The sequence below is a fragment of the Micromys minutus genome, assembly GCF_963924665.1.
Source record: "Micromys minutus genome assembly, chromosome: 27".
In the NCBI taxonomy this organism is placed as follows: domain Eukaryota; kingdom Metazoa; phylum Chordata; class Mammalia; order Rodentia; family Muridae; genus Micromys; species Micromys minutus.
Genome location: NC_137962.1, coordinates 41,595,976 through 41,608,165, shown reverse-complemented (window position 1 = coordinate 41,608,165; position 12,190 = coordinate 41,595,976). Strand labels below are relative to the sequence as shown.

Sequence of the window (12,190 nt, the reverse complement as noted above, 5' to 3'; positions counted from 1 at the left end):
GGTATCCTGGGACTCTCTATGTAGGCCAGGCTAGCCACCAACTCACAGGGATCCACTTGCTTCTGCTCCTGAGAGCTGCGATTAAAGGCATATGCCACCACACTGGGTCCTATTTTTATGTTTTAGCCATTTGTTTCCCTTTATGTATGGACTAAGTGGGTCGCAGCAGAAGGTTATCTGCAGTAGGTACACCAATGACTAAACCAGATGACATTTGAGGAAAAAGCCAGTTTGGTGCCCTCTTCCCTTCATTCTCCAGGTCAATGGGTGAAAGCTGTTTCTTTTGTTGAGTTTGTTTTGTTTTGCAGGCTGCTGGGTTTGTTGTTGTTGTTGTTGTTTTGTTTTGTTTTTTCCAGACAGGGTTTCTCTGTGTAGCCCCGGCTGTCCTGGACTTGCTTTGTTGGCCAGGCTGGCCTGGAACTCACAGAGATCCACCTGACAGGCTGCTGTTTTTATAGGTCATCCACTGATTGACCTAATGACTTTTATTCTTTTGTATGTTTTTGTATCAACTTGATACAAGCTAGATGGGGAAGGGCCGGCCCACTGTGGGTGGAGCCACCCCTGGACAGATGATCTTGGATTGTGTAAGGAAGTAATCTGAGCAAGCCATTAGGAGCAAGCCAGTTAGCAGCACCCCTCCATGGCCTCTGCTACTGTTTCTGACTTCAGATTTCTGCTTTGAGTTTCTCTTCTGCCTTCTCTCTGTGATAAACTGTGACCAGAAGAGTATAAATAATAGTTGGTTTTGGTTACAGTTTTATCACGGCAAGACACCTTAACTAAGACATCTGAAGGATAGTTAAATTCTGTCCTTCAAAAGGATAGTCACTACATTTCAGCCTTGATCCTGATACTGAACTGAACTTGATGGACACTGAACTGGAAAGTTATTGTTAGCTTGTATGTTAGAATTGTATGTGGTTACCCATTTCAGATCACCATTCCTGCAAATAATATCACTTCTATCATGAATTGCCTGAGTAAGCAGCCATAGCATGGGCAAAATTTGTGTTTCCCGTTGCTGAGATAAAAACACCCCAACAACCTAGTGGTGTTGGTACATGTGCCTTTAATTCCAGTACTTGGAAAATAGAGGCAAAGGCAGGTAGATCTCTGTGTTTGAGGACAGCCTGGTCCACAGAGTGAGTTCTAGGACAGCCAGGACTATACAGAGAAACCATCTCAAAAAACAAACAACTCCCCCCCAAAAAATCAAAAAGCCAGGTGTGGTGGTGCATGCCCCTAATTCCAACACTTGAGAGGTAGAAGCAGGAAAATCTGAGTTTGAGGCCAGTCTGGTCTACAAATTGAGTTCTCGGACAGTCAGGGCTACACAAAACAACCAAAAGCAACTAAAGTACTTGACTCAAAATTGTAGGTTACAATCCATCATTGTGGGGAAGTCAAGGGGACAGAAACCTGGAGCAGCTTGTTATGGTCAAGGAACTGCTGCACAAACTGCTGGAACTCTGGTCTCGGTTAATTAAAGGGATGGTTTAGTGAATGCACACCCAGGACTGATCAATCAGGGACATAGCCTAGACTCAGGGAGCTAAGATCCCAACCCCAAGTATTTCCCAGGGCCAGTTTAAAGGCAAACCCCACAATGAGTTTATAGGCAGGTGTAAAAAGGGCTGCAGGGTGGTTGGTTCAGACTCAAGCTATTTTGACAGTTTAGACAGAACTGTTCAAACTGATCTTTAATTAGGTTGGTCCTAAGTGGAGCCTGTGGTTGTACAATCACTTAAAAATAATAAACCTTATAACAGGATATGTGGTCAACTCGATCCTGCTCTGAGTTAAACTATTTCCTGTATCAGGAATAACATGAAATGATTGGCAGGCATGGAGCAAAATGGCTACAGCTATGCCGGGGGAGCAGGCCTCAACATGGCCGGCGAGTCACATTCCATCCAGTCAGGAGAAGACGGCAATGATTCATATGTGCAAGTATAATTTTCCTTTTTCCACCCTAATAAAATCCCTTTCCTAGGGAAAGTGGGCAAAATCTTTCCAAAATTAAGATGAGCCAGACATGACCATAGGCCAACTTAATTTAGACAGTCACTGAGATTCCCATTCTAGGAGACTATTTTGTGTCACGTTAACAAAGTTAGTTAACTTTGTTTATTAAAAAAAAAAAATCTTTGAGACCATCTCATTTTATAGCTCAGGCTGGCTTTCCTGCCTCAGCCTCCTGAGCTGCGAGATTAGACAGGAAGCACTATGCCTAGCTGACTTTTTGTTTTGTTGAGATAGGGTTTCTCTGTGTAAGAGCCCCAGCCGTCTTCTCCGGGCCCATCTATGTTTTTATTGGTATCTAATAATTATACATAGGTCCTGGGGATCTAAACTCCAGTTCTCATGCTTGTAGGGCAGTGCGTTAGCCACTGGGCCCATTCGATGAGAATGTATTGAGAACATTTAGTTTCAGAGGATAAGGCTATTCGATTCCCTGGCTGATATCATTAGACCTATTCCCTGGTGCCCTAATATCCTCGATCAAAGGCCTGCGTGCCAGGCTATACGATCCTTACGTAGAGACTGGCTGTTTTGAACATTCCACAGATGGGCAGGGCTAAAATATATCTTCCTTCCAAGAGGTGTGGTTTCAGCAATGACTGTTTAAAAAGTCTTGGGTAGGCCTTTCCCAGTAGCCACTTGTACCAGGTCAGAGGAGCACTTCCCTATATAGTCTAGCAAAGGAGTCTTGACTGGTACAAAACACCTCAGCTGGTGTTACCATCACCCTCCATTTGCATAATGACCTGTCCTGATTGGTGCAGACACCTCACTTCTTAGAATATTATTATTAGCTATATTAGGCTGTTTGGCTCACACTGTAAGCCGGTTGGAAAAGACCTTGACCTCCTGCCCCTTTTGAGACGTGCACGTGTACAGCAGACTGATCTCAAACATATAGGCAAGGGGTGACCTTGGAATTCTGTAAGGTTGCATTGGATCTGGAACCGTTGCAGCTCCTGGCTATCTCCTTTGCTGTCAGAAGCAGAGGGTTACAAAACCTGCCAAGGACCAACCCTGGAAAAACTCCTCACTAACTCAAGACTTCTCTATTGGGAGAGCAAGGACCCCAGGCAGCTAATTGCTATTAGACATAAGAAGCACCAATACCTGCCCAGAACAGACCCCAGTAATAAAGTTATCTTCTGCTAGGATTATGTAGCTGAGGCCAGTGTCCTCTCACCTGTGCTAACAAATGTGCCCGTGGAAAGTAATAATATGGAACCACTGAGAAGCCGAAAACCGTAGGGAGGCAAGGAAAAGAAACAGAACAGCGTTCTAGAGAGCTGTGCGCAGCAGTGTCGCCAGGCTCCCCCAAACCTGCAAACTACAGATTCATTAATCAGTTCCCTTTGCCCAACCCTGCTTGACTCAGACTTCTGTCACTTTAGAGGTCCTAACAAATGCCCCAAAGTTAGCCCCTCTGCAAAGTCAGAGGCTGGTCCAAAGCTGCCTTTTCACCGCGGAGTCCTGCGCCATCTTGGAGGTCTGAACCCAGGGTTAAAAGGCGGCAGCAAACACTCCTGGAAACCAGGAGCACCGGCTTCCGAGCTACGCTTCAAATTTTGCGTGCTGGACGCGTGGTTCTGATGCCTGGCAAAGCAACCACGCAATAGGCAGCCGGAAAAGCCCCTGCAAGGACTTAGTGGTGGTGATGGTGGGAATGGGTGTACAACTGCACCACCTACCGATGCCTCAACACCTGGGAGAAAAACCCAACACTGTGGCCCACAATGCCTCGCGCCAAGACCGGTCCCGCCCCCTTCAGCTGGGTTCTCAGCCTCGGAAGGGTTTTAACGACTTCCGCTTTAGCGGCGGTGGCCTTGGTTTGGTGAGAAGCGACTAAAACTGCTGCGGCATGCGGGGACCGGGAGTCGGTTCGGGGCTCTCCGGTGAGCGAGGGTTGTCAGGGCAGGAGGCTGGAGCGGACACGGAGGCGGCGGAGCTGCTGCCCTTCCTGGTGCCCGGAGCGCGAGCAGACCTTCAGGCGGCCGCGGCGCAGCACGTGCTGGCGCTGACTGGTGCGGCTTCGGGCCGCGCGCTGCTGGCAGGACAGACAGCGTTGTTGCGGGCTTTGGTCGACCTAGCGGTGGCCCCGACCCCAGCTCCTTCCCGCGATGCCTCCCGCGCGCTCGTGAACTTGGCTGCCGATCCGGGTCTGCACTGGCAGCTGCTGGCGGCGGACCCGGAGCTTCCTGTCCGCCTGCTGAGCTGCGTGTTGGACCCTCAATGGCCCTGGGCTGAAGAGGCGGCTGCAGTGCTGGCCAACCTGAGTCGCGAGCCCGCTCCGTGTGCCGCGTTAACGGAGAAGCTGATGGCGGCTGAGCCGGAGCGGCTGGGTCTGGAGCGGCTTGTCAACGCGCTGTGCATGCCCAGCTACAACGCGGCGGCACCCCTGCATTATCTAGGGCCGCTGCTCTCCAACCTAAGCCAGCAGGCGGAGGTGCGTGCTTTTCTCCTGGACCCGGACAGGTGAAACCCAGTCGCCTGCGCGAGCGGGAAGGGGCTGGGGAGAGTGAAAGTGAACAAGGACAGCAGAGAATATCCTCTTCCAACAGGTGCGTGGTCCAGCGGCTGCTGCCTCTTACCCAGTACACAGACTCCTCGGTGCGCAGGGGCGGGGTGGTGGGAACACTTCGGAATTGCTGTTTCGAACATCGTAAGTGACAAGGAGAGGGGTACGCCGTTGCTAAGGTGGGGACTGGACCCCGGGAACCCAACAGACCAATCTTCTGATCCCCTTCCTTGTCCCCACCTCCAGGTCACCACAAGTGGTTACTTGGGCCCCAAGTCGACATTCTCCCCTTCTTGCTACTGCCCTTGGCTGGGCCTGAAGAGTTTTCTGAGGAAGAAATGGACCGTGAGTGACTTGGGTGGTTGCCTCAGGGTTGTCTGTGCTAGAGGGACGACTACAAGGGGAGATGGAGAATTGTGCAGGTCTTAAGTCCCTTCAGCGCCTTTAAGGAGGGGGTCGTTACACACATGAGGCTCACCCAAGCAAAGCAGGGCTTGGGTGTCCAGTAGGGACCAATAGGCTTCCACCCTTACTCCTAGAGCTGCCTGTTGATCTGCAGTACCTGTCACCAGAAAAGCAACGAGAGTCGGATGCTGACATCCGAAAGATGCTCATTGAAGCCATCATGCTGGTGAGCAGGGGCCTGTGATGTCAATGCCTCTTTCTTCACAATTCTTATTGGCATCTGAGTAACCTTTTCCATCTTCCTAGCTGACAGCCACTGCACCTGGTCGGAAGCAGGTACGGGACCAGGGCGCTTACTTGATCCTTCGAGAGCTATACAACTGGGAGCCAGAGGCTGATGTGCGAATGGCTTGTGAGAAGCTTATCCAGGTGAGTGCAGGGTCAGGAAGGCTAGACAAGAACCAACAGCTTAGGAGCTGCTCACCTGTCTCCTCTACTTGCAGGTGCTTATTGGTGATGAGCCAGAGGTTGGCATGGAAAACCTGCTGGAGGTGCAGGTACCTGAAGACGTGGAACAAAAGTTACAAGAGCTAGACCAGCAAGAACAGCAAGAGCTTGCTCAAGAGCTAAGAGGCAAGGGTGCTCCACGGACCTGAAGCCCCTTTGGCCCGAATGCCAGCCTCAGACCCACCTTTGCCAGTGTTCGAGCAGGGTTCTAGGGTAAATGCTCAAGGATAATGTTGCCCAACCCTGTGCCCTGTTGAAACCAGCAAGAATGCATGTTGTTCAGTGCTGCACTGGAGTGGGAGCTGGCCAGGTCCTGTGTCACAGCTGCCTACAGTTGAGGCAGAATGCTGGTCTTCACTGGAGTCATGAGGAGCCTATTCCCAGACAGTGATAGGACTGGACTGAAAACACCGAGTCCTGGGAAGCCAACTAGTTTTTCATTCCTGCAGGCACTGAAGGGTCTGGACACGGGTAGGCTTAGAGATGCACACAGTGCTCAGAGCCCCAACCTTTGGAGTCCTTTTGCTTTCCTTGCCCAAGACCTTAAAAGACAGACTACACATGGATCCTAGGGTCTTCCTAGAATGCTCTGCCCTTCTAGGCCTGTCTTTAGATCAGTTGCTGGGTTTCCAATTTGATATCTCTATTCTGTTTCATCTGTCAACCTCCTTGGTCCCAAGGTGAATTGGGACTTAGTCATTCAGATAGAACCGGCTCCTTTGTTAGCTTCCTTGAGCCTCAGTTGCCTTTCAAGACATCCAGACCCTCCTGGGCACACCTTGCTTACCTCTGTAGAGATTCTTGTATGTGTTCTTGGCAGCATTTACTCTTGTACGGTCCTACCCCCCCAACTCCTGCTCCATGTATGTACCTATTCTTCCTAATTCTGCAGATACCATGGCAAGTTTTGCCCTACTGTGTCCCCTTTTCTGAGCCACAGATCTTGGTCCACCCATGTGTGCTGTGAAGCCAAGAGGTCCTTTCAGGTCCCTGAAACCTGCAGTCTTCATGGGAGTTTGCAGCATTCCACTTCATACCTCTGAAGCTGGAAGACTGGTGTGTGTGTTGTCACTCATGGCTAAGTGTTTTCATTGGGTACCAGAAGTGGTATCTCCCTACGTGGTCCCCCCCATGTTCTCTAGCACTTGTTAAAGCTTTGACAGTGTTGGCACATGCACAGTATAGACTGGTGTTTTCCCTCTGACCCAGGTCCCCAAGGAAGTACCCAAAGGCCACCAGCCCTCCCTGTGTAGATAGCTGCATCCTTAACTCAACAGAATGAACATTTTTATATGCCCACATCCACCCACCCTCAATTGACCAGAGAGTACCCAGGCATGTTCCTGATGGGGAACATGAGACATAGACAGTAACCATCTCCATGGTGCGCCCAAGCCCAAGGGTGATAGAACCTATTCCTCTGGTGCAGGCTTCCAGGTGCTGCACAGCCGGGCCAGAGATGCTCTCCTTGGAGATGTCCTGCTACTGGAGGGGCTGGAGCCTTTGCTTCTGGTACACCTGATATCTCTGTCAGGCTCTGTGTTGTCTGGAGCTATTGTGGACCAGGAATGCTCCTGTTCTGCTATGGAGCAAAGCAGAGGAGTCTTGAGTGCTAGAGACACACTGCCTGCAGCCCAGCCAATTACCTGTGAGCCATTTCCCACCTCGGGGAGCTTCAGGTACAGAGGACAGCATGTGTTCTGCAGGCAGCATCCAGCAGTGAGCAGCCACTTGCTGTAGGTCCAGGCGTTCACAGGGATGCAGCTGAAGCAGCCCTCTGATCAGGTCTCGGCATTCTACAGGGGAAGGCTCACTGCTGGAGCCTGCCATAGTCCTGACCCACACTCAACTACTGTCAGAAATGTTGGCAACTAGAGAGGAATTACTAACTAGTCCCAGCAAAGGTTCGGGGCTATTATCAAAAGGGGACTGAGGTACAGAGGAGGGGAGAGGTATTCTGGCAAGTGCCTTGTCAGATATTCAGTAGGGTTGGAATCCTCCAAGTCAGTCCCACCCTCAGCTCAACTTCCCCAACATACAGTGAGTAGACTATGCTTTTCCAGCATATGGGGGTAGGGTGATACCATATTCTCTTTGCTGTCGTCCTGGTCTCTGGCTGCCCTCCAGGCTCGGGCTGGGCCTTGGAAGGAGTGTAGTATGGTGGTGCTCACCTGGGGACAGCCCTGGCCTGAAGGTGGGACCTCGACGAATCAGGTGCAGCATTCGATGGGGCTGGTGTTCCTTGAAAGGCAGCTTCCCAGACACCATGGCATGCAGGATGATCCCTCTGGGGACCCAGCTTCCTCAGGGTGTTGTCCCTCTTAAGCCCACCCATGGGTCCTGCAGGGGGGTACCTGGGGTACTCACAGGCTCCACAGATCAGCCTGCTCACCGTTGTACTTCTTGCTCATGAGGATCTCTGGGGCAGTATAGGCCACAGAGCCACAGAAGGTGCTCAGCAGAGAGTTCTTGATCCCCACCCAGTTGGCAAAGCCAAAATCTGCACACAGTATACCGGCAGGGCAACACAGGTGATGGGTGGGTTGGGAGAGTAGGTTCAAGAGGACATGTTAGGATGATGGGGCTTGGGGAGGGAGGGAACTTGGAGTGGATGTTGGAAGAATGAGGGAGAAACTAGGCAGGGGCTCCTGTGGATGTAGGTCAGTGGGTTTATGCTATAAGTAGCTGAATTCAGGCTTTGTAAGAGCTGATGGTCAGGGCTAGGTCATCATTGGGGACAGGAGTCTTATTATGTGGGACAGGCAGAAGTTGGGAGGTAGTCCAGAATTAAACTGGACTGATGGAGCCATATGGGTTCACCTGTCAGCTTTAAGAAGCCCTGGTCATCCAACAGGATGTTTTCACATTTCAAGTCCCTGTGGGAGAAGGCAATGTGGGGCTGGGCTCAAGTGGGTCAGCAGATATTCAGGTAGGCAGGCAGGCAGGCCAGATGGTACCCTCACCTATGGACAATGCCAACATTGTGGCAGTGGGCTACAGCGCTAACCAATTGCCAGAACAGCCTTCGGGCCTCTTCCTCCTCCAGCCCTGGGGAACATCGGAGGTCTGACACTGCATTGATATGTTCCAACAGGTCACCTCTAGCTGCCAACTCGAGTACCAGGTAGGAGCGCTGGCTGTTCTGGTAGGTCTCATACAGCTGAACCTAGCAAACACCCCCAGTATTCCATATACACTGTCATCCTGAGGAAGGCTGGGCCAAGAGTTCTGGGAATGTCAGGCATACTGGCTCTCAGTTGCAGGGTGACAGAACTCTTCATACAAGGACAACAAAGAGGTTCTAAGCAGCTAAGTTGGACATGGGGTAGACAGGCAGAGTGAGGATGGTCTTACTATGTTCATGTGCTTGTAGGTGGCATTGAGTGATAAAATCTCACGGGGCAGGAACTTTCTGGAATACTCTGCTGGGGCTTCAGCCATGGACACAATCTTAATGGCCACCTGAGGAAGATGTAGAGTGATCAACTGTGTATAATGACTCCGTAGAATAGGCCACTGTTATTTATACACATTGTTCAACTTTTACACGTGGCTGGGCAAGCAATTTCCTTGGGAGGATAGTGCCTGCTTCACTTTTTGTCCTGGGTACATACATGTTTGAGGGGTTGGGGAACAGCATTGGGAAGCTGAGAAGAAATAGGACTTAGGAGGGAGGTCCTTTAGAGGAAGCTAGGGGAACTAGAAGGTACATGAGAGTTTAGGACAGGTCTGCTGGAACCAGGCTAGGGTACCCCAAGGAACCCACAGAGAAGGTAGCAGGCCTGCCTCACCATAGTGTGGCGCTTGCCCCGCAAGTCGGAGGATAGCCTGGGGTTGTGCTTCATGCGCTCACGTGTTGCATAAGCCAGGTAGACCTTGGAGAAAGCACCAGACCCAATCTTCTTGGAGGAGAGCAAGTAGCCATTGCTCATGCATTCTCGAACCTGTTCTACGAACACCCTCTGATCCAACTTGCGCTGGCTGGTGCTCCTCATGGAAGGCAGGGTGCCACAGAACTGGGCTTGGTGGGCCAGCTGACTGCCCGTCAGCCAGGGGAAGGGACACAGCTGAGGTCTAACTTGTTTCAGAGGGTAAGGGACTGGGGAAGGAGAAGGCCAGGAGGTGGACCTGCCGCCCCTTGAAGAAAACAGTCAAGTTTCTGAAGACTTAATGGGTTTTAGGCTAAGAGTGTGGGTTGAGAGCCTCAGAAGGAGGCCACCACAGCTCTGGACTGATTGGAGAGTAAAGACTCCAGAGAACTGGGTGTGGATTCTAGAATAGAAGGTTCTAGAGATGTACTGGCATTGTGCCCTCAAAGGTATCATCTTAAGCCCTGTTATCTCTGAGGCTATCTTACTGGATTAACACTATTCAATGCTTCGTTCTCTTTTTGTGAGATATGAAGGACTTGCACTAGGATGAGGCTTTTGTGGGCTACTCTGCATGTGAATGAATAAAAAGGCCTTTTTCGTTATTTTGAGGGGGGGCTCACTGAGGCTTTGCATCTTCTGGAGCTGGGGTGACAGGTGGTTGTGAGCCACTTGATCTGGATGCTGGAAACTAAACTTGGGTCCCCTACAAGAAAAGAAGTGTTCTTAATTGCTGAGCCATTTCTTCAGCCCCTATACAAGGCCTTTAAAGAAGCAAGAAAGGTGAAGTCTTATATCAAGCACTCAAAAGACACAAACCCGCTGTTTGATTCTTTGAGATGACAACCAAGGTCACTGCTGAATGAGTCAGAAATGCCAAGAGTCCAGAGTGCAGGATCCTCTAATCTGGTCTTCCTCTACTGCAGTGGGTCTCAACCTGTGGGTCTCAACTCCTTTGAGAGTGGCAAACAACCTTTTCATAGGGGCCACCAAAGATCATCAGAAAACACACATTTACATTATGAGTCATAACAGTAGCATAATTACAGTTACGAAGTGGCAATGTGTAATGACATTTTTGAGAATTATAGAATTTTTGCTTCTTTAAAAAAAAAAATTTAAGTTTTAATGCCAGGTGTGGGGATGCAGGGCCACTCTTGACTGTGGCAGCTGACTATGACTGCCTCGTGCTCTAGCAGAAGCATGGTTTTTTCAGCTGCAGATAATTTCTGTAATGGTGTGACACTTGGAATTTCGGGAACTTTTCAGAGGGTACATAAATGTGAGCACCCCCCCCACAAGAGTTGGGGTAGCTAGTTGTTGGTCATTTAGGGAGGTTGGTTGTGATTTGTTAGTTTCTTTCTGTGATCAAAGAAAAAACAAAAGGAAAGAAATTAGAATCAGGTAGATCTCTCCCCTCTATCCTTGTTTCTCTCCTAGTGTTAGGGGGTGAAACGGGGTGGTGGTGGAATAAAAGGTGGGAAAAAGAATCCACAGAGTAGCAAAAGATCAGCTACGGAAATGAAAAATAATTTTGTGGTTTGGGGTTACCATACATGAGGTCACAGCATTAAGAAGGTTGAGAACCACTCCTCTGCTGGATCTTGATTTCCTTTATACAGATGTTTTCTGTATGTGAGTACACATTTGTTTTATGTGAGTAGTTTGTCTTCAGACACACCAGAAGAGGGCATCAGACCTCATTACAGATGGTTGTGAGCCACCATGTGGTTGCTGGGAACTGAACTCAGGACCTCTGGAAGAACAGCTAGTGTTCTTAACCGGTGAGCTCCTGGATCTTGATTTTTGACCTAGGCCAGACCTGCTGCAAGAAGCCTGCCACCTGGGGCTTTCTGCAGAGTTGAATACATGTTCAGGGTAAGCAAAGGCATCACCCCAGAATACTTAACAGGGCATGGAAGCTTCCCACCACTTCTTTCTCAACTCCAGAGTCACAGCTGACACTCACTTAGCAATGCCATATGCCAGTTGCCTCTCTAAGTAGACAGCTATATCCCCCTGGTCAGGCCTCATTCCCTGAACACACAAAAGTGCCAAAGGCAGTTCATACTCAGAATTTCAAGTCTGAACACAATGGAGCAATTACATGGTTTAAGCAGCCGAGTCCGGGCCAAGGATGAGATGTCTCCTGCAAACCGGAGGGACCAGCATTGGCTAGTGAGCAGCTGTCCTGAGAGTACTCATAAAAGCCTGTAATGTGGTTAGAGGTCTAATGAGCCTTAGAGTTGTGTCTTCCTGCACTGAAATCTATAGGTAGATGCGGAAGACTTTACAATAAAGCATTGGAAAAGCCTGGCCCGAACTGTCAGGTTTGTTTTCTCATCCACCTCATCTGGTGACTTTTTGGAATGAGTAACTCATAGTTACAGTCCTTGTCTTAGAGAAATACAGAAAAAGTGGGCACTAACTGCCCTGTGGGTAATCTGGAGGAAATTGCTCCCGAGGACTGGGTGCAGGTTGGCTATCTGGGAGGTGGGAGGGCTGTGGGTACATGGGTGACAAGATGATGGGTGGCCATTTTACATCCAGAGAACAAAAAAAGGATAAATCACGTGACTCCACCCTGGCCCAACAATGCCACTGAGCTACTGCTGTCAGTCTCTCTGCTGTGCCCCTTTCACCTTCCTGGCTGCCACCTGTACCAGAACCCAAATGGAAGCAACTGTTAAGCTGCATGGTAACAGTCCAGATCCGGAAAGATCACATTCCTTTCGAAATGATCTTAAAAGACTTAGTTTTCTGTCTTAAGTGTATGAGTGTTTCGTATGCATGCATGTATGTACACTGTGTGTGTGCTGGTGCCTGTGGAGTTTGCAAAGGTACCAGGTCCTCTGGAAATGGTACTAAG

At 49.8% G+C, this 12,190-nt stretch overlaps 2 protein-coding genes across 2 annotated transcripts; one reads left to right on the top strand and one right to left on the bottom strand.

Moving 5' to 3' along the window:
• The first annotated feature begins 3,869 nt into the window (after nucleotides 1-3,869).
• On the top strand, nucleotides 3,870-6,476 carry HGH1 (HGH1 homolog). Its single transcript, XM_080939082.1, has 6 exons — nucleotides 3,870-4,497; nucleotides 4,584-4,684; nucleotides 4,787-4,885; nucleotides 5,080-5,171; nucleotides 5,252-5,374; nucleotides 5,449-6,476. The coding sequence occupies exons 1-6, from the start codon at nucleotides 3,884-3,886 to the stop codon at nucleotides 5,599-5,601; spliced, it is 1,182 nt and encodes a 393-aa protein (XP_080795208.1). The 5' UTR covers nucleotides 3,870-3,883; the 3' UTR covers nucleotides 5,602-6,476.
• A 388-nt stretch (nucleotides 6,477-6,864) lies between these two features.
• On the bottom strand, nucleotides 6,865-9,447 carry LOC308438397 (testis-specific serine/threonine-protein kinase 5; the record flags this gene model as incomplete). The annotated part of the gene is made up of 8 exons (XM_080939747.1): nucleotides 6,865-7,031; nucleotides 7,117-7,248; nucleotides 7,624-7,739; nucleotides 7,820-7,952; nucleotides 8,273-8,328; nucleotides 8,416-8,618; nucleotides 8,807-8,914; nucleotides 9,244-9,447. The coding sequence occupies 8 exons, from the start codon at nucleotides 9,445-9,447 to the stop codon at nucleotides 6,865-6,867; spliced, it is 1,119 nt and encodes a 372-aa protein (XP_080795873.1).
• Nucleotides 9,448-12,190: the final 2,743 nt, after the last annotated feature.

Bases quoted from the DNA above. Each gene is read 5' to 3' on its own strand.
- HGH1 (XM_080939082.1), top strand. From the start codon at position 3,884: ATGCGGGGACCGGGAGTCGGTTCGGGGCTCTCCGGTGAGCGAGGGTTG. The intron at 5,172-5,251 runs GTGAGCAGGGGC...CCATCTTCCTAG, and splicing joins TCATTGAAGCCATCATGCTG to CTGACAGCCACTGCACCTGG. The intron at 5,375-5,448 runs GTGAGTGCAGGG...CTCTACTTGCAG, and splicing joins CTTGTGAGAAGCTTATCCAG to GTGCTTATTGGTGATGAGCC.